Consider the following 21,790-nt stretch of genomic DNA (forward strand, 5'->3'; position numbering starts at 1 on the left):
CTGGAGAAGGTAACAGTATCTGAAAATTATTGTAGCTCTAAATGAATTTAAATGTCACCTGATAAACTATTTGATCGTGCCCTCTGAAACTGGAGGTGCAGGATGTTTTCAGCTCTTCGAGTCTTGCCCTGCCTGCCTGTCTGTCTGCCTGCCTGCCTGCCTGCCTGCCCGGGTAGTGTATGCGTAGAGTCCCCCTGCTCTGCTGTTGCCTTCTGTAGGTGAAGGAGCCAGCGGGGACTTCAGAGAACTGCAAGTCCCAGAGATCTCGGCATCAGTGAACCTGGAACCAGCGCTTGAATAACATGGCAGCGCCGAGCAGCAACACATGCTGGGCTATGGAGCGGTCTATCCGGGAGCGGGTCCCTCCGCTGCTCACGGACCTGTACCAGTTCACCATGGCGTACGCGTACTGGCGGGCCGGCCGGCACCAGGAGCCCGCCGTGTTCGAGCTCTTCTTCAGGGACAATCCGTTCGGCGGCGGCTTCTCGCTGTTCGCCGGGCTGCACGACTGCCTGCTGTTCCTGCGCAGCTTCAGATTCACACACGAAGGTGAGGAAGGAGTCACAAACTTTATGCGTCTTTTTGTTATTATTTACAAAGCAGCATGTCAACTGATTTAATGAATGACTGTGTTTTATTATTATTATTATTGTTATTATTATCAAGTCAGCGTGACTTTGCGTTCCTTCCCCTCCCAACTCCTTTTACGCATACCAGTGTGGTTGCGCAATACGTGACCGTGTGAGGGTCTCAATGAAAGTATTTCAGTGAAGCCTGACGTTTAGCCGTGAACTTTAGCACACAAGGTTGATCTCTAATCTCTTGTGTGTAGTCAGGAACAGGACATTTGGAAACATGGCGCACATGCCTGTCAAGAAAGTTCATTTAAACTTCTCCCTGAGTGCAAATAGCCGCAGGCGCTCAGTCAGTGTGACGCAGGAGTTTGGTTATACAGAGTCACACCAAAAGTGGTTTTTAAAAGACTTGACTTATGGGCGCTATAAAAAAAAAAAAAAAAAAAAAGCTTTTTACACGTTTGAAAAAGATATTAAAGGGGCACGTTACAAGGAGAAAGGGGCGTGTCCAGACTTTTTTCTACTGGGGTGGCCCATCTGGGGCACTGACTTATGCAGGGGTGGCATTTAAAAAAAGAAAATAACACAAGAGATGGCAACATACCATATCAGCAGGGGTGTATATTAGACACCTCCCATATTTCCCTTTCAGCCTCCACATCATCTTTTGTTATTGTTTTGATTGAGAACGCCCTGGTGGAGGAGTTTACAATACTGTGCGTTTAAAGATGTAAACTCACAAATTTGTGCAGCAGGGAGAATAACTGTAACACTTCTCTAAGCACCCCCAACTGAAACATCGACTTCCAGCGTCCCTGAATTGAAGGTACTCACAAAAGGAAACGTGCCACGCTGACATGTTAATAACACAACCTGAATAGTTCATTTTAACACAAGTCCCGCCTCTGACAAGGCAAACAGCTGATCATGGTTTGGGCATTTTTTGGGGTGACACCTGGGGTGGCCAATACGATTTTAAAGGGGGGCCCATTCCACCCCTCTGGACACGCCTCTGCAAGTAGAAGCCCTGCTTTCTAGTAAACGTCATTATAATCTCATGTTATGACCGATTCATTAATGTAGAATCAGGTGCCATTGATGCATTGTTTTCTGTGAAATAAAACTGTTAAAATACTGTGCTTCACATCTGAGTAACTTGTAAAGACATGTCAGCGTCTCCGATATTTTACGACGGTTGAATGTATGAAGTGATTGGATGACTGGTGGAGCGGGAGCTAATTTTAACAGCTTTACATGCGGTACAGTACAATGATTCATGTTTCAGTTACTGCTCGTATTACCTGCATGTAAAGTCTTGGGAGTATATCACTGAGGAACATAACTTAGATTTTTATCTTTTAAACGACAGCACTTAACAGAAACCTGTAGCCTCACAGTGAGGAGGTTCCTGGTTCAAATCCCAGTTGGACAGGAGCCTCTCTGTGTGGAGTTTGCATGTTGTCCCATGTGCATTCTCTCCGGGTACTCTGGCTTCCTCCCAAAGTCCAAAGATATGCATGCAAGTGCCCGGTGTGACTGTGAGTTGGGCTGGTTGTCTGTCTCTGTATGTCTGCCCTTTGATTGACTGATGAACAGTCCAGGGTGTACCCAGCCTCTCGCCCAATTACAGCCGGGATTGGTCCAGCAACCCCGATCAGGAAAAGCGGTACAGATAATGGATGGATGAATCAGCACTTTTTTCCTTGTCTGTAATATCTAAATAGGCTACCATCAGTAGGGCAAAGTTTAAAAGTAGTTTAAAGTCTAAACAGCAAAATGTTGAGTTTCTGTGTGACGCTGCAATCAGAGAGCCACAAACTAAAAGTCTACATTTCACATCTCTGAAGTCTGTTTGGAGCCACTGGATCAGATGAGCAGCACATGGGGTTTATTAGATTTAGCTCTGTCTCATTTCGTAAGTGTGTGTGTCTGTGTGTGTCTGTGTGTGTCTGTGTGTGTGTCTGTGTGTGTGTGTGTGTGTGTGTGTGGTGACAGAACATGTGAGGGGAGGGGACACATGGACATGTGCTGCTTGTGTAAGACCACATGTGTGTGTAGCATGAAGGATGCCCTCTGCTGTTGCTCTCGCTGACATTGTTTCAGCTGTTGTTTTATTTTGTTCCCCCCCCCCCCAAATCCAGATGTTGAGTTCCTGCGCTCCGTGCTGCCCCCGGTGACAGACCCCGCCTTCTTCAAGTTCCTGCGGGAGCTGGACTGCTCTGCTGTCACTCTCCGCTCTGTCCCGGAGGGCGCTGTGGTGTTCGCCAGGGTGAGCAGAGGGGCGTCAGGGTGGAGGTCAAAGGTCACATACCCGAGGGGTCAGGAGGACTAACCTGTGCTACATGTGTCATATTTCTGCAGGTGCCTCTGATGGAGGTGTCGGGACCGCTGGCTGTGGTTCAGCTGCTGGAGACCAGTTTACTGTGTCTGGTGAACTACGCCAGGTAACGACCCACACAAACACATGTAGGCAAAAAAAGGTTTCTGCTGGGTCTTTGTAAACAATACAGTCTAGACCTGCTCTCTGAGAAAAATGTCTTGAGATAAGATTTGGCGCTGTGCAAATAAATATTGGTTGATGGTCTTCACTGTAGCCACTTCAACAGTGCAAGAAAGTTTCCCCAAGGATGAGGAACATTTAGAAGAAGAACAAAAATAAGAACAGCCCTCCAAAATAGTTTCGAGCAGACGCTCAAAACATACACAGGTGGGACTAATTTATACTTGTCCAAAGTAGGTACTAGTCCACCCCAGCAGAGGGAGTCTCCACCATACTGTACATCCTTAAACAGCAGTAAATCAACAGGATTAATGAAGATCTCTGTGTCTCCATTGCAGGGACAGGTGTGTCATTTTAACTTTTAGGTACAATGGTTGTAAACTTAGAAGAGATCAACACATGCAGCTCTCCAGCTACTTTCAAGGTTATCAAAGTTTTGTAAAATTGAGGAGAAACTGGTGCAGCCATGTAAAAGTTATATTTCACATTGGTGTCAAACTCAGCCAGCCGGAGCTTGGCATTTATAACCCTGTGTAAAAGTTTGGTTCTGGTAAAAAGACATACAGCTGTCTGTGTCTTGTCCTGCCTTCTTCTCTCTCTCTCTCTCTCTCTCTCTCTCTCTCTCTCTCTCTCTCTCTCTCTCTCTCTCTCTCTCTCTCTCTCTCTCTCTCTCTCTCTCTCTCTCTCTCTCTCCCTTCAGTCTGGTGTGCAGTAACGCTGCCCGCTTCCGCCTGGCAGCCGGCCCCAAGAGGAAGCTGCTTGAGATGGGCCTCAGGAGGGCTCAGGGACCAGATGGAGGTCTGACCGCCTCACGGTACACATACATCGGAGGTGAATTCTGTCTGTCCCTCAGATATTCCTGTTGAGCTTTTCACTTCATTCCTTTCAGTTTTTTTGCACGTTTATAAATAATGAAACCAGCTGATCTAATAATGTCGACAAAAAGACTGACTCTGATAATCTATCCTGCAGGGTTTGATCTAACCAGTAACGTTCAGGCTGGTTTCCTGTTTGGGATCCCTGTTGCAGGGACCATGGCGCACTCATTTGTCACCTCTTTCACCTCCCTGGAGGAGGTCTGGCCACAAGTGAGTAAACAACCCCGTTTCCACCAAGCGGTCCGGAGTCTGTTCTGTACACATTTAATGACGGTTCCACAAGTTGGGAAGGAACCAAAATAACCGTTCCGGACCGTCCTGCTTTTTGCTACCCTTCTGTTGGGGTGCCAAGTGTACCAAAGTTTGGGACAGACTTGAGAGAAAAGTCAAGGGGCCTTTTTGTTAACAGTGGATTTGACAGTGTGAAAGACTACAGTGATATAAAACTTTACTGTTGAAGGAGTTCCTATTCCTGTCTCCTCTGATCAGATCTTTCATACTAAAAAAACTGAGATGAAATCACAGTCACATGTCTGTATGTTTCTGCTCAGACTCTTGTGGCAGCGAACGGGGACCCCGATCCGGTGGACATCATCTCACTGACGAAGGGCTGGTTGAGTCGCGTGTGCGAGCTTCTGGAAGCGCAGCCTGGAAAGATCCGTGAGGGCGAGTTGGCTGCGTTTTTGTCCTACGCCATCGCCTACCCTCAGAACTTCCTCCCTGTGATCGACAGCTACAGTGTCGGCTGGTAAATATTGATGTGATGACATGTGGCTGCTTTAAGGTAGAGCTAAACCAAGAAAAAGGACGGGGTCTTCTAGAAAATATTGCAATAAAAAGGTTGATTTCTGTAGAAACCTTTTTCTGCTTTGGTTGTATTATAGGTCATTTAAAGGTCCAATCTGTAGGTTTTTAGTGACCGAAATGATAAAGCAATCTTACTATATGATCAGACATTAAGGCAACATGCTATGTTGAAGTGCTGGCTTCTCTGACAACAATGCAGCAGCCAGTATGTCCTCCTTCTAACTTTAGATTCTGGTCCTGAATGATCTGGATTTGTTTGGACCAGAGAAGGTAGGCGGTTTAAAGTCACCCCAAACACGGCCGTTTTGGACGCCCCTCGGTTTGCCAGATATGAGAGCAGTTATCAGGTCAAACCAACAGGTGTTGCAGTGATGGAAGCGGGCAAGAGAACTGGTTCAGATAGAAGTGATTGTACCCGACCTAAAAAGCCTCTGCATGTTTCTAATATCTCCATGAGCAGAAACGTGCTCAAACTAGGATCAATATTGGAGATGCTTTTGAAAAATGGAGAGAGGTTAGAACGCAGAAAGATTTACAGACCGATTCAGAGCTGGATAAACACTGAAGCTTCAGTGTCCACCACATGGCAACCTGTGTGAACATCGACTCTAGAGAGGATGGGGCGGGAGGAGACAGCTCTCCACAATGTTTTGAATTTGGACTGCAGTACCCATTTTAAACACTAGGTGTCAGAGTTACATATTGCCCCTTTAGTAAATTCAGGGCATTGACTTCAGGAGTGTGTCAATGCTGTGGTATTGATTCCAGGTCCGAGTACTTTGTTGTCTAAAATCTTTTCAATAATTCATCTGTTTAGAATCATTTGTAAAATACTTGAGAATCATCATTTTGTAGGTGATCTACTGACTCATCCCGGTGTCTGTGTCTCATCTCAGCAGTGGTCTATTGAACTTCTGTGCCGTGGGCTTGGCTCTGTGTGAGCTGGGCTACCAGCCTGTCGGCGTTCGTCTGGACAGCGGCGACCTCTGCAGGCAGTCGGTGGATGTCCGTCGTGGCTTCAGACTCTGCAGCGAGCAGTGAGTGAGGTGCCATGCTGTGTGTGTGTGTGTGTGTGTGTGTGTGTGTGTGTGTGTGTGTGTGTGTGTGTGTGTGTGTGTGTGTGTGTGTGTGTGTGTGTGTGTGTGTGTGTGTGTGTGTGTGTGTGTGTGTGTGTGTGTGTGTGTGTGTGTGTGTGTGTGTGTGTGTGTGTGTGTGTGTGTGTGTGTGTGTGTGTGTGTGTGTGTGTGTGTGTGTGTGTGTGTGTGTGTGTGCATCACTTAGAGAATGAGAATGAGAATATATCACACTCCTCATGACGACTGATTTTATATTTGTTCACTCTGAATCTTTTTTTTTCTTCATCTTTGCAGTTTCTCAATCCCCGCCTTTGATTCACTCACCATCGTTGGGACCAATAACATCTCAGAGGAAAGCATGGCTGAGCTCAACAAGAAGGTGAATTCACTGAACATGACCAATAGTTTGGATAAACCAAGCGGCAACCAATTTAATGAACGATAGTATCAAAATGTACCCACAGTTTTTAAAAAACGACTGATCTTCAATTGAACTTTAAATTGACTTTTTCACTTTTGTGAAAAAAGTGACAATTCACTTTTTAAATTGCACTAAAGGTCAGCAACGTTTCATAACCAAAATTTTGCAACTAGGACGGTGTCAACGTATTTGTCCAATTAAGACAGAGTTCAGGAGTTTGTGTGCATCTTTTGGTAAATAAAAACATGACATCACCCAATATGTGGACTTATATTTAAACAGGTATGGATCTGGTTTGATCTTGACTTGTATCAAATCTAAATTTAAGACGCTTTCAATAGACAGCTCTACTCTTGGTCGATGTTGTGTGCCCTCAAAGCGTTTACCTCTGATTGTTCTGTATGTGATCATTTCAGGAGAATGAGATCAGCACGGTCGGTGTTGGAACACATTTAGTCACCTGCACCAAACAGCCCTCACTGGGATGTGTGTATAAGGTAAAGTGTTCAATGCAGATCTCAAACTTATGTCTTCTACCAGTTATTTTTCAACATTTTCATGGAGAACATTTGTCTCTGTGACACAGCTGGTGGAGGTGAGGGGGAATCCCAGGATGAAGATCAGCGAGGACCCAGAGAAAAGCACCGTCCCGGGGAGGAAAGCTGTCTACAGGCTCATAGACGCTGAGGGTGAGAATCCATCTTTATCCCCTACTGCAAACCAGGTCGACACACAAATTGTTCTTGCTTTGTTGTTTCATTATTTTAAACTGCATAAAGAGGGGATTTTATCCACCTGTGACAGCACCGATGTGGCTCTGAACCCTTCTTCTGAAGCCAATCAGCTGTTGTCGTCTGTGTTTTTTTTTTGGAATCAGAAGTGACTTGAGCTGGATCAAAAGGAGGAGATGCAGAATTGTCACTATCCTTGCAGGTTGTTGTGCTAGCGACATGCCAAACAAAGGAAGATGGATAGATTTTTTTTTTTCATTTGCCATGGTCATCACAATCATAAGAATAAGATCGCGGATACAAGAGGCCGAAATGAGTTTCCTCCAGAGGGTGTCTGGGCTCAGCCTGAGAGAGAGGGTGAGGAGCTCGGAGTAGAGCCGCTGCTCCTTCACATTGAAAGGAGCCAGTTGAGATGGTTTGGGCATCTGTTAAGGATGCCTCCTGGACGCCTCCCTTTGGAGGTTTTCCAGGCATGCCAAACTGGGATGAAGGAGACCCCGGTGCAGACCCAGAATACGCTGGAGGGATTTATTATCCCGTCTGGCCTGGGAACACTTGGGATCCCCAAGGAGGAGCTGGAAAAAAGTTGCTGGGGAGAGGAAAGTCCAGGTTGACTTACTGCGCCTGCTGCCACAACCTCGGATATACGAGGAAAATCGATGGATGGATGACAATCACATTGGACGAAGCGGATGTGTTGTTCAAGTGTTTCAGCACACTTGCTAATTCTCAACACTTGTCCACAGGAGGCTTTTGAGAGAAAAAGTTAAGGAATGTAAAACATGTTTTTCTTTTCTTCCCTACAGGCCATCCGTTCCTGGACCTGGTGAGTCTGGCTGTGGAGTCTCCTCCAGAGGCTGGAGTTCCTCTGAGCTGTTACCCTCTGGCCTGTGATAAGTCCTCCGTCTCAGTCACTCCAGCTCAGGTCACGTGTCTGCGTCAGGAGGCGTACTCAAAGGGACAGGTGAGGATGGATCATGACTGTTCAAACATAAAGACTCATTTTGACACCTTTTCCTTGACATCATCCATCCATTATATATGCCTTCCTGATCCATCACAACCATAAATGTGGTTTAACATCCAAACAAAGTCTAAAAAGTCTAGAAATAGCCGTCAAGTCTTGATAAAGTGTACATCTTCTGGACCTGATAAATGAGATGGGGAGAACATGTGCATTAAGTCTTCAGTTGTATTCAGAGTTTCTCTTTCTCTAGTTTTATACCTGTAACAACGTCTGAAAACAGCAGCTTCAAGGGTTTTGAGTGGGGGTGTTTTGATGGTATTGTGGGAAATGTAGTAAATATGCACATTTGAAGAGCTGCATCTTGTTGAGAGATAAAATGTGAAAGGGTTACTTTGCTTTTTTGGAGGGTATAAGAGGGCATCGCGAAGGTACTGGATTGCATTTATAAGTGAAGTGTATCCAGCGAGCATGATCTAAAATACCTAATGACAACTTTTATTTGAATTTTAGCCAAAAAAACATTTCATGGAGCCTAACAAATCATTAAGAATAACACTTGATGAGACTGCCGAAGCAACAGAGTCCACTACACGAAGTTATAATGAGAATATTTGCCTTTATATCAATGCTATGTGTAATCCAGTGGAATGACAACATCCACAAAAGAGTGGAAAACAACATACTGACGAACAGAAAACAGAATGCAGCCATTTAATTACGTGCACGGAGATCGTAGTGGTCGCGTGCAGACACTTTAGGCAGTCACTGTATATAAACATCACTCGGATCTCATTGGCTTGAATTGAAATCTCCGGAGTCTATGCTGCTGCATTCAGACATCAGCTCACTCAGACTTTCTGCAGATAAAATACTAGAGGTCTGGCCGGAGAAACTCTGGGTAATGTCTGCGCGAAAAATGCGGCTGTTTGCGTTCACACATAGCCTAAAGTCCCTCCGGGTAGCCAAATCTCCGGAGTTTTTCAGGAGATTTCCGTATGTGTGAAAAGGGTTCACTTTAAGGCATTGCACTCTTCAAATCAAGACAATACTGTTGGAGTTTAACATTTCCTAATGTGGCTCCCTCCCTTTCTAGGTCACACACCCTCCGTGCAGTGCTGCAGAAACTAGAGCAAAGGTCCAGAGCTCCCTCCAGACTCTGCACCCTCGACACAAGAAGCTGCAGAAGCCCGACTCTTACACAGTGAGTTTCACTCCCACAAGCACAAAACCTGCATCCTAAAAAACCCGAACTCCATACAGCTTCATTACACCAGCTGCACTTTTGTAACGTTATGTGAGATTTTATTTGTCTCTTCTTTCCCAACAGGTGGCGCTATCAGAGCAGCTACACAACCTGGTCACAGAGATTCGAAGAGGAAGTACCAACAACAGCAACTTTCTCTTAGCCAACTAAACATCATTCTACAAAGCTGTTTCTCTTTTTAACTTGAACCTTTTCCAAAGTGCCTCAAACACAAAGTCTGTTTGTAGTAATAACAGTGTTAACAGTCTCCGTCCCACCATCCTGTATCTGGTGTTCAGAGCTAATGTCCATACATGAAGAGGGTTTAAAAACACAGAAATCTACAAGGAACCCAGTGGGGACACTCAAGAGAAAACACCTTTTCCTAACCTCATCATCATGGACTTCATTCTGCTGGAAACAGTTACGCTCGCTATATCATCGATGTGGACATCTAAAGAAGTTATTAAATGGAACTGACCTTGTTTGTTTTCTCTACTTTTGTTTGTTCTGAGTGATTGAGAAAAACACGAGAATTTTAAACTGCTAATTATCTGTAACTGTAGTTTTAAGGGTCACATATTGTGCAGAATACACTTCACCATGTTTCTGTAACACTAATGTGTCTCTAGTCTGTCTACAAACCCCCCAATGATGAGAAAAGTCCATCCTCTCCGTCTTTTGCCTGCTCCGCTTTTCAGAAAATGTGTGCTCAAACAGGCCGTTTGGAGATTTTCCCTTCATGACATCACAAAGGGCAGTAGCCCCTCCCCCAGGTGGGTGACACTCTCACAGCTAGGTGTTTGTTCTGCTCTCTGAGTTTGCCTTCTCACCGTAAACAATAGGACATGGAGCGAGAAAGACTGAGTACACCCAAGGCCTTCCAGAGAGGGGGCGTGGTCAGACACAGCTTATTTACATTTAAAGCTACAGACACAGAAACAGCCTGTTCTAAGCAGGGCTGAAATAGAGGGGTTTATAGGCATGATCAAATACAGGATCAGAGTGGATTTAGAACAAGAAACTTCACACATGTTTTAGGGAGCTCGGAGATGTTTTTACACTGGTTGAAGAGGAGGAGGTTATGTGACCTTTAATACTCTAACGTATACTAACAACAATCTAACCATAAGAACGTCATGATTGTAAATGCTGTAAACAAAAGGTTAACACCACTGTCGACAGGAAAAGGTAACTCTTGAGCTTGGAGAGCGATTGTTTTCCAAATAAAATTTAATAAACATGTTAATTAGACTGTTAGTGTTTTTTCTTTTAAAGGTTTATTTTTGGGCTTTTTTGTGTCTTTAGAAAGTCTGACAGACATCACGAGCAAATGGAAAGCACTCCCTTTGACAAATGCTAAAGGATACTCCTATTACTAAGTAGACCTTTGAGTAATAATTGATCACTAATATGAATCATTGCTGCCACTATTCATTCACCAGGTGTGACCTTCTTTTCCACAAATAAATATCAGTGTCTTTGAATACGTCTATCCCCAACTCCCACACTGGTGTCACATGATGTGCTGCATTACTAGTTTATTGCTGTTCCAGGTTCATTTAGTGTAATTAAAGGACTCCTTCATGGCACATATTTCATATTACAAACGCCTACCTGGCAGTGCAAAGTTCTCCTGTGTGTGATATTTTATATTTAGACTAAATAGTGACATGAGAAAGTATATTTCTCCTCTCTCCTCTTGCCTCTACTTTTCTGCTGCAGGACATGTGTGAAGTGCTTCCTCAGCGTCTGATTGGCTGCCTGCTGACCAGTGGTAGCGGTGGTGGTTGTAGTAAGGCACACATATGGAGCCGATTAGATGCGGAGGGGCTGTGATGTCATCGGTATCTCTCTGAGGCGGTCGGCCCTGGAGGTGAATCTCACACTCTGAGCCTTCAGCTGATTTGTTTTCCATTTCATAGCCTCCGAGCAGAAGTGAAGTTCTGCTTGTGCACAAAACAAGCATTGAGCATTAACGCAATAAATGTGTTATCTAGCCTATATCTCTCTCTACAGAGTGAAGATAGATTTAAGAAAGATATCCGCAGACGTATTGGTTTTTGGATTTTCTTCTCTCAAATTTCAATATCGGCCCCAAAAATCTCTTATCGGTCGGGCCCTGTAGTCTATATTGTTTAAAATGTTTATTGACTGTATTATAGGCTTTGATGGCTGAATAAAGAATACTCACTCACTCACGACTTTAAAAGTTTTGTTTTTTGTCAGGAAACTAAAAAAAAAAAAACGAATCCTTCCAGGAGAGGAAGAAACAAAGCAGCAGCAAATCCCTGCTGCTTGAATGAAGGATTTACTGCTGCAGGTGACATGCCAGTGACCTCTGCTACCTGAACCCCACTTGACCTCTGGACCCGAATCATCACCCGCAGAGTTAAAGGTCAGTTTCTGTTTCTGCTTTGGAGAAAGAGAAAAAACAATCTCATCTTCTCTCGTCGGCTGCAGCTCCTCCTGGAGACCCGCGGAGGTCGCTCTGCTCTCCGCCTCCTCTCCTTGTCTGCCTCTCTCCTCTGCTCCTACCTCTCTCTCTCTCTCTCTCTCTCTCTCTCTCTCTCCACCCTCCTCATCCTCCCTCAGATACTACAGCTCAGAGAGGAAGAAAAAAAAAAATCTTATCAAGCTTTTCCGGTCTGCTAGCCTTAATTTCCTCTCAAGACCTCTGGCGTTGGAGCTGAGGGGTGACGCGCAGGCACACAGAGAGAGAGAGAGAGAGAGAGAGAGAGAGGGAGAGGGAGGGAGACGGGGGAGATCCGGGGCGAGGAGCTGTTGAGGAGAAACTGGGGCAGTCTCCACCACAACCCCGCACGCCTCTGTACGGATTATAATGCATCCTGTTAGTGGTGTAATGTGCTCGGGGAGGAGGAGGAGGAGGAGAGGGAGGAGGAGTGTGTGACCGGAGAGCGAGAATGGTTTCGGCGGATGGGAGCGCACACAGTTCTCGCCGGTTCTCCGTGCTCCACCGTCTCCGTGAATCCGCCACAGAATACCTGCCCTCTTCTCCGCCACCCTGCTGCGCCCACCTCCGGGTACTGTTAGTCCCAACTTGTCATTACATAACCCTGCGTCTTTAGCCGTTTTCACATTTCTCCAAAAGCTTTGCGGAGTCGTCCAAGCCGGGTTGCCTTTGCTGTCGTGGACGAGCGGGAGGGTGGAAACCTGAGTCCAGCGGTGATGAGCGCTCAACTCCGGGTGGATTTCGCATGGTGTGCTGCCAGAAGCATCTGGAAAGGATAACACAGGGATCCACTCCCCCTCCGGAGGACCAGAGGATAATCCACATCTCAGATCTTTCAGTGTTTCAGCTCTGAGAGGTGTCTTCTTGCTCGTGTTTTAATGTGGATTTGGTTTGATCATACTGGCACTTAAAACCTTAACTTTGCCAAGAGTGGCACAGTTTAAGATTTTTTCAACTTTGGACAGGTTGGATTACTGGTGCGTTCAGTAAGTGACAACAGGACAAGCAGACAAACCCAGAAACCAGGACAGATTCCCTCACGGCGTCCTCGTAGCTATGCAGTGAAGATGTGTGCAGCCAGGTTCAGTGGCTGCATCAATGGCTGTGCTGAAGACGCCACTGGTGGTGCCTTGGGGGCTGCTGGTCCTGTCACAGCCTCCAGGATGCTGGACTGGACAGAGGCCGGTCCCCGCATCCTCCACAGCCTGGAGATGGGGACGGTGATGACCGTCTTCTATCAGAAGAAGTCTCAGAAGCCCGAGAGGAGAACCTTCCAGATCAGGCAGGACATGCGGCAGATAGTGTGGAGCCGAAACCCGGACAAGATAGAAGGAGAGGGTGAGTTCAGACCGATATCTGAGTGGGCATGCATGCACAGTGCTCTAAACACACAGTTCACATTTCTATTTAGAGATAGGGAAATCCTGATCTTTGAATCTGAGGGTCAGTGAACCAACTAAAAGTCTGCAACAGCTGCATATCAAACTGAGGCTACAAAATATTCAAATACACCAACTTTAATACAACGTTTTCAATCAGAACAGCAGCCTGTGTCAGTTGCATGTATAGCTTTGTATAATTTGTGTTTGCATGGTATGTTTTTAAGTATTTAATTACTGTCTGTGCAGAGGATTGATAGTGGATCTGTGGTGGCAGGAAGCATTAGACAGAAAGTGAAATAAATACGTAAGTTACCCTTTTGAACTTGACAATTCTGCTTTATGGCAAAATGATTAGAAGTAGTTGTAAAAGTGTCACAAGGAGACCCAAGACAATCATTAAAAGAAAATCCAATGACCAAAAAGAAACCTCTGGAAGACCCGGATTGACCCTCAGCAGACGGATAAAAAAGCAACCTCAAAAAGTAGAGGTAGTGAAAAAAAATGGATTTATGTAAAAATCGAGATTCTTATTTTAAATAGATTCACAACTTCCAAAAATCTTATTTTTTTTGGCTAATCAGTCACTCCCTGCTAAGAGCTTAGGAAAGGTCTTTAGCAAATGGAGCACAGCAAGAAATTCAGCCAGTCTCACAGATGACTGGAGTAGATCCTGAAGTATTTACTAATTCATAAATAGACTCATGAATCGTGAATCAAGAATCGTTTTTGAATCGAAAATAGATTCTGAATCGAATCGTGATCCCAAGAATCAAAATCGAATCGAATCATGAGACACCCAAAGATTCCCCCCCCCCCAAAAAAAGAGACATTAACAAACCTGGAGGTGACACAACTGCTACACAGGGATGCAAAACAGCAACCGCTAATACAAGTCAACATCAGAGACACGAAATCACTGCACACGGATATAAAGGGACTGCTGCAGACACACGAAGGAATCTAAAAGATGCAGCAACAACCAGAGACAAAAAAAAGAGTGCAAAACAAACAATACAATACGATGCAAAATAAGTTAAAAGCAGTGCAATGAAGAGCAAGAATGTACTACAAGGTTACACAAGGAACACAAATACATCGATTGACTGCAAAGAAACAGAGACACAAACAGGCTGTTACTGATCTCAGGATACTTCAGAAGAGAAAGTGAGGAGGAAAGAGAGAAAAAATAAACTCAGATTGAGTGCGGGTCAGATGTTCTGTGTCAGAAGATTCTGAAATGACAGCTGAGTCTAAAGTTTCTGACAACATGCTGACAAATACAGAAAGTCAACACCAGGGACACTTTCTTTTTCTTCTTCTGTGCGTGTGCGTGTGCGTGTGTGTGTGCGTGTGTGTGTGTGTGTTATCATCATTAGATCGTCTGCTGTATGGTTAAGTCGTGGTAACCGCACAGAGATGTTAAAGGAATATCTGGTGACCCAATTTTAGAAATGTTTGTGTTAAAAATAGCTCTAAAATAACTTTCTACTGAATTCTCCAACTTAAAACGAGAGCACGATCAGTAAATCTGTTGGCCAACATAAACCTATCACTGATAAATCTGTATGAGCGTTTTTTTTTTAACCTCTTCAGGTCACAGAATGCAGAAAACAGTGCGTGGGCTGATTTAGAAATGGCATCATGATTTAGTTCTTCCAGTAGAGTAGGCTGTGGCTTCAGCGATTATGTTGCTCTCACACTCTGCAGCACGTGTAGCAGAGCGTCACAGCTCAGCAGACCATCAGCACGGTTTGATTCTGTGATCAGAGCTGCGTCCAACCGTCTGCTCCAGAGAGAAAGTAAAACTCCGATGTGATAGACCAACGACAACCAAATACAAACACACCTGTGTATTAAGAGAGAACAGGGCTGCAGCAGGGCAGCTTCAAGTTTCATTTTGCTCAAACAGACTTCTCTGTGAAAGGAGCTTTCTACCTGATCACTTGAAGCTTACTGCAAACATCAGCACTTTTAAAAGAGCCACCAAACCCCGGTGTTAAGAGCGGTCGGGAAGAAAACGCGCACTCTGATTTTGATCACGATGAGCCATTTATTTAGAGCAGCACATACATTCCTTAACTCAAAACAAAAAGTCTCCGAAAAAGCGGTGCGGTTGAAAAATTGTTTGCCCTTCCACTCTCACATCCTGTCTCCACACCTGAGCTAAATTAAAGGGCTCTGCCACAACTTCAGATTACGTCACACATTCAGATGTCAGACAATCGGTTAATCGGCGGAGAATAATAAACAATTTCATACGCACCTATATAGTCGAGATTCATAACCAAAGAATGCAAAATGTATAAACATGAAAATGAATATGAGTAAACATACAAAATGGCTTCAACACCCGGTTAGTTCAGCAACAGTCTGCACTCATGTTGAATTGTTTGTAGCTCTGTCACAGATAAATGTGTCTCATTGTGTTTTTCTGTGCCGAGTTTACACATTCTGTTTGAACTGTTTTAATCTTTTGTTTACACAAAGCGCTTTTAGGGACGAGTGTTGCAAAGTAACATCCACTATAAACACTTTGATACATAGCAGGTTGACTGACTGATTGACTGACTGACTGACTGACTGATACATGCACATAGCAGGTTGTCATTGAAATGAAATGGAGCCCACAGTGGCTGACTGACTGGTTGACTGGTTGACTGGCTGGCTGGCTGACTGACTGACTGACTGGCTGGCTGGCTGACTGGCTGTCTGACTGGCTGACTGACTGACTGGCTGTCTAACTGACTGACTGACTGACTGACTGACTGACTGACTGGCTCTCTGTCTGTCTGACTGACTGACTGACTGACTGATTGACTGACTGACTGACTGACTGACTGGCTGACTGGCTCTCTGTCTGTCTGACTGGCTCTCTGACTGACTGACTGACTGACTGGCTGACTGGCTGTCTGACTGACTGGCTGACTGGCTGGCTGACTGGCTCCAGGCTTTTGTATAGATAGGTGAGTCAAAGTGTTTCACCTGAACCAGCGGCCTGTTGGAGCACAGCTCAGCCTGTCTGGGTGTGGAGGCTATTGTCTGCGTTCTGGATTTTGTGGCCTGGGGGAGGATTTGTTACAGTGTCTGTTAGCACCAGGAGAACTTATGGCATTCACAACTGGCACGATAGGGTTTCCTTCTGTCTGCCATGTGTTATTCTAACTCTCAGGCTTTATGGTAGCTTGCAGTTAAAAAATGGAAATAGGTTTACTGAGGAGTCTGGTGGCTGAAGTTGATTCTCTTTGCTGTATCTCAAAAGAAAGACAGGAAAGACAGGGACACCACTGGACAAACACCTAAAACCATGTAGTTGAGAAATGCATTCATCATATCCATTCAAAATGCAGCAGTTTAATCACCTGCTTGGAGATCACAACGGTCAGACAGACAGTCTACTGTCATGCAGCGATCACAGGGAATAAACGTCACCACCCCCTCCCACGTGCTCCAGGTGAATTCTCCTGATTATAACCTGCTGTGTTCTCTCATCTGCTCATTCGGACTTCATGTGGGAAATATACTAGGAGGGCCGGCAGGAGAAACTCCGGATAAAGTCAGAGTGAAAACTCCAGCTGTTTGCTTTCACACACGCAGCTTAAATTGAAAATCTCAGGAGTTCACTTTAAGCGTGAACAAGGCTTCAATCTGTTTTTTTCAGAGTTGAAGTAGCTGCAGACAATTGTTGTGTTTGAATGGCGATTTTGCATTTCTGTATCTGTAGCGTTTTTTTAACTTTGCTGCACGTTTTTAGAAGGTTTGTTGTTTTTATTGTGGACAAAGAATGAAAAAAAAAAAAACTCTTTTGATGCGCACGAGAAACTAAGCCATTCTCATGCAGAAATGTCTGATCTCATAATAAAGTATCTCCAGCTCACTGAAAAGAACAAAAGACGACTTACCTGTAGTTCATCCTATGAAACAGGATGGAAGAAACACTCAGAGGGACAAACTCTGGCGCATGCAATACTTTCTATATATCACAAGAAACTTTCTCTTGCGTCATTTCTGTGCGTGCAATGTCTTCTCGTTAGCATCAGAACCTTTCTCGTGTTTCTGTTCCGCACAAGATAGTAAACACCTGACACTTCATTTCTAATCTGTTTTCTGCCCTTGTCCCGGTAGTCGCTCTGTTGAACCGCAATGCCTCGTGGTGTGACTTTTGCAGTAGCAGCTTGTATCTGTTATTCCAGTGCTTTTTATTTGCACATGTGCAAGCTGTTTTTGTGTTTGCAGGGAGCTCCTTGATTTCCACCTGGTTTTCTGTCTGTGGACAAGAAAAAGTGTTTCTATAGTTGCAGCACAGTTTAGCAGTTGTTAAAGACATGTGCAGATGTTTTCTTCATTTCCTTGTGTCCTTTCATATACATATTTCTTCAAGGTTGAAGCTCTAGCCCCAGTACAGTCTTCTCCCTCCCCCCCCCAGTCATTCTACGACGGCTGAGTGACTAATGGCCGCTGCACACATGTAGGAGTTGTTTCTTGCTCAGGGTGCCTTGTCAATTATTTATCCATAATCATAAACTGCATGTGCTAATCCAAGCTGAGTCTGAGCGTGCACGGAAAACCACGGAGAACTCCTACACCGCTCAATCAGACCATATCTCCAGAATCCCACACACTGATGAAAACCTCTCCTTTCATACAAACACATACGCTTTCATAAGCCACAAACGGCCCTCTACAAACAGCCTCCCACTGGACAAACCAACCAGCACATTCCAGGAACTCAGCGGGTCTCTCCTTCACTTTATCTCCCGCCGCTCTATCTCTCAGCTACCCGCTCTTTTCCCTCCTCCTCCTGCCTCTCGTCTCCTTTTCCCTCCTCCTCCTCCTCCTCCTCCTGCCTCTCGTCTCCTTTTCCCTCCTCCTCCTCCTCCTCCTCCTCCTCCTCCTGCCTCTCGTCTCCTTTTCCCTCCTCCTCCTCCTCCTGCCTCTCGTCTCCTTTTCCCTCCTTCAGCTGTCCTTTCCCGATCTCTCTCCCCCCCCCCACGCACCCATCTTCACATGCTTCTCCTTTTTCGCTTTTTCCCTGACCCCCCAGCTTCACTTTCTCCGTCTGTTTTCTTTCACTTTCTTTTGGAGTTTCGAGGTCATTCATCTGATGCTTTTTGTTCTCAGAAATCTAGCTCCTATTTATCGAAATGACCCCTTTACTCTGCCTCCCCTCACCTCCCGTCTCTCCTGCCTTTCCTTCCTTTGTTTTGGTTGCATGATACTTTTTTTCTAATGTTTGTTTTGAAATTAAGTTTCTCCCCTAACACACACACACGCACGCACACACACACACACACACACACACACACACACACACACACACACACACACACACACACTTGGAATCAGTGTTTGTCTTTGAGATGAGCGCTTTGGAAAACAGTGTAGGTATTAAACCCTGAGGCACAGGAAGTGCGGGGTTATCAGGGAGTGTCTCCCTTCCTGTCTCTGATTGAAGGACTGGCTGGTTGCAGGAAAACAAAAACTCCAGCATCTTCTGCAGGAAGCTCGAAACATGGACCCCAAATGAGACGTGATGCCTGAGACATTAAGGGTGGTTTGCTCCAATAAGGAGCATTTGGGTAAACCACAGTGTGGTGTAACTTGGCTGTAAGAAAGAAAACATCTAATTTTAGAATAACTCGTGTTGCAAACGTTTGAAAGAAACCCGCGTTGTGCATGGCAGGATTTTAACTCATGTTTAACCCCATGTAGTGAAGTATTCAGTCACTGTAGATTAATTATTTAATTATTCAGTCATCACACTTAAACTGTCTTTTATTCATTTACTGACCAACAATTTTTATTTACATCTACCCCCTATCTTTCAGCTACTTTTCTAGTCTTTTCATTTAGCACAGATATATTTTTGTAGGCACATAGCTACGGAAATATTTTTATATGTGAGCAGATAATAGAAATGCTGCTGTATGAGATTGCTGCCAACAAAGTTCATCCAGCCATCCATCCATCCATTCCTCCATCCATTCCTCTATCCACCCATTCAATCCTTCATCCATTCCTCCATCCATCCATCCCTTTCTCCATCATCTATTCATACATGCATCCATTCCTCCATTCATTCCTCTATCAACCCATTCAATCCTCCATCCATACATCTATCCACCCAACCACCCATTCCTCCATCCATCCATCCCTTTCTCCATCATCCATTCATCCATCCATCCATTTCTCCATCTAATGTTGCTCAGTTGCTCTTATGTTGTAATAATTAAATCAGCAATCGTTTGCTAAATTCCTTCTCCACTTTTAGCTCTTCACTTTGATTACAAATGCATCAAATGGTATCGCTGATTCATTTTAAGAGCAACCACTGTCCTGACCTTAAGGTATAAAACTTTATACTTTACTATGCTTTACTTTGAATACTCCTACAGACAATAAATGTAAACCTATACAGGTCCTTAAAGTTAAACCGCCTCTAATTCATGTAAACCCTTAACCCTCGTTCATGTTACCGTCCATCAGACTCTGGATCGACTTAAAAGCAACTTTATCATCAGCATCCCATCTTTCTTTAGATTCATGAAATGTATGACGTGCATTCTCGTTGATTATTCGCTCCTGTCTTTCATTGTTTGCTCCCTTGAGTTTTATAATCACCATGTAGACTTCTGCCATCTGGTATAGGGAGTGATGTCACCAGCAGCTGTACCAGGAACAGTTTGTTTCACTGGAGCTGCACTGCAATTATCAACGGCTGGTGGTTTCAGGTCAGCAGTGCACACAGCTCGCGGTGCGTTCAGGAACTCTGAAACCAGCCTGAGCAATGCCCGTCCAGCACTGGGAACAGCTTCTCTTATGATGCACCGTCCTTTAATGAACACTTCAAAGTATGTTTTATTTTTCTGCTTCATTTCTATTGGACTGTTGAAAGTATCGGACACTCTGATGTATCTCCAGTTGGCACACTGCACTTTTCTTCTCCACTCTCTGTCCTGCTGCTTTCATCAACGTTTACATCAGTGTAGTTTTTCAAAGAAAAGTGTGTGTTCGTCTTTATCAAAATCCTGTTTACAGCCTGGACAAGGATCTGAGGCCGCAGTGGGAGGACTGGTGCTGCGGATTTGTGTGTGTGTGTTCTCTCCTTATCTATCACTGTGTGTGTTGAGTGAACCAGAATAGTGTGTGTGTTAACGCAGTCCCAGTGAGCGGAGTGTGACGTTAAGCGAGCAGAGCTGAGCATGTGTTTGCCTCATTGTCCAACGTCCAGACTAAATGGCAGGAAGTAATAAAGGGAAAGAGCAGAGGAAAACAAATACCAGCTTCTGCCATATTTTTATTAATAGTATGGGAGGAAAATGAGTCAACTCCTACTGTAAATGACTCTGTACCAACAGAACCAAAAATCTTTATTGGAGGTAGTTTACAGCGGAAATACGTATGTGAGCAGTCAGGTAGGGCTGAGCAATCAATCAAGTTTTAGTTTAAAGTAGAATTTTGTCTTCTAGCGATCATGAAAAACAAGACGACCTGTGCTGCTGTGTTACGCTCGTTTTCATCACAGGTTTTGTCATGTGTGATAAATGTTTCCAAGTGTTCGTTGTTAAATTTGGCCACATGAAATCTACAATTCTACAATTCATTTATCAGATCATTTTATCCAAAGCGACGTACATCAGAGAGTAAGAACAACACGAGCAAAGATCTAGAGAGGAGGCGAGAACGTCAGGAAGTTCAAACAAACAGCTTTAAGTCTGATCAGACGCACAGGTGCTGTCAGGAAGTGACCAGGCAGAGGCAACAATGACAGCTGTTCTTGAGAGCTCTAATCAGCATCAAAACCATCCTCAATATAATCATCTTCAAACAAAACATCATCATCATCGTCATTAAGGTCATAGGTAAAGAGCTGGGTCTTTAGCTTTTTTTGACCTTTGCCTGATAGATTAATGGTCTCGATGATTGGTTTCAGGTCGTCTTCGTCAAAGCATGATGTTTGTTTTAGTATCAATGGTCCCACCTAAAAGATAAATTAAAACATGGATACTCGAGGCTGTCTTCATTGAGGACAGAAGTTATCGTGCTGTGTCTGCAGAGAGTTTCCTTTTCAAACTGAAAACTGAGGTCATCTGTGGGTAAGAATTCTTCTGCTCTAGCTCTTTCCAGCACCCCCACCCCCCCCCCCCCCCCCCCCCCCCAAGCACAGTATGGACACATTTCCATCTGAGCGTAATTGACCTCTCCATTAATCTCATGCCAAACGTGCTCCCTGTCATCTCCTCACGCAGGACGCTAAGATAAAAACCACATTTCTGAAACTCCTGGGCGGTTTGATTCAGGTTTATATATAACCTGCTGAGGTTTGTTTTGGCCCGATAAAGACAGGAATGAGTCTGGAGCGAACTTTATTCTGCGTCCTCTGTTGTCCACCTGTTGGGCAGATAACAGTCCTGATAGTCTCTCTCTTTAGCCTACTGTAGCTCTGTTTTCATTTGACCAAAGTTTCTCTGTGGTTGAATGTTGAATGGTTGAAAGAGTGACTTTCATGTAAGTGTGTGTGTATGTGTGTGTGTGTGTGTGTGTGTGTCTTATAGAATACCTGTGTTTGGCATCCATGAGGTATGTTTATGTGTGTTTGCACAAGACATCTGCCATGTCAATAAGCCGGGCTTTTCTCTGTGGGTGTGTCGACTGCTGCAAGTGTGGAGGCAGAGTCCAGAGTTTACATCATCCTCTGTGGTCTGCCGGCCCGCTCTCAGCCACGCTGTTAACCCTACTG

The 21,790-nt window shown here is 44.6% G+C and overlaps 2 protein-coding genes across 6 annotated transcripts in view; both read left to right on the forward strand.

Moving 5' to 3' along the window:
- The first annotated feature begins 125 nt into the window (after nucleotides 1-125).
- On the forward strand, nucleotides 126-10,452 carry naprt (nicotinate phosphoribosyltransferase). Of its 2 annotated transcripts, none has more exons than XM_065955702.1 (13): nucleotides 126-549; nucleotides 2,717-2,844; nucleotides 2,937-3,019; nucleotides 3,776-3,906; nucleotides 4,048-4,163; nucleotides 4,505-4,701; nucleotides 5,660-5,797; nucleotides 6,131-6,215; nucleotides 6,674-6,754; nucleotides 6,844-6,946; nucleotides 7,795-7,952; nucleotides 9,049-9,156; nucleotides 9,283-10,452. In XM_065955702.1, the coding sequence occupies exons 1-13, from the start codon at nucleotides 303-305 to the stop codon at nucleotides 9,367-9,369; spliced, it is 1,662 nt and encodes a 553-aa protein (XP_065811774.1). In that variant the 5' UTR covers nucleotides 126-302; the 3' UTR covers nucleotides 9,370-10,452. The 2 variants fall into 2 exon arrangements, with proteins under 2 accessions (XP_065811774.1, XP_065811773.1); XM_065955701.1 differs by having other exon boundaries at nucleotides 134-549; nucleotides 5,657-5,797.
- Nucleotides 10,453-11,813: 1,361 nt separating this feature from the next.
- The window catches only part of LOC110000323 (1-phosphatidylinositol 4,5-bisphosphate phosphodiesterase gamma-1), a 31,597-nt gene continuing 21,620 nt past the window's right edge, over nucleotides 11,814-21,790 (forward strand). Inside the window, exon 1 of one of the 4 annotated variants that reach the window (XM_020655584.3) lies at nucleotides 11,814-13,009. In XM_020655584.3, the coding sequence (XP_020511240.1) occupies nucleotides 12,739-13,009 (271 nt within the window). In that variant the 5' untranslated portion in view covers nucleotides 11,814-12,738. The remainder of the gene's footprint in view (nucleotides 13,010-21,790) is intronic. The other 3 variants (XM_020655576.3, XM_020655598.3, XM_020655591.3) reach the window with 3 other exon arrangements.

This window comes from Labrus bergylta, chromosome 6, assembly GCF_963930695.1.
Source record: "Labrus bergylta chromosome 6, fLabBer1.1, whole genome shotgun sequence".
Lineage (NCBI taxonomy): Eukaryota > Metazoa > Chordata > Actinopteri > Labriformes > Labridae > Labrus > Labrus bergylta.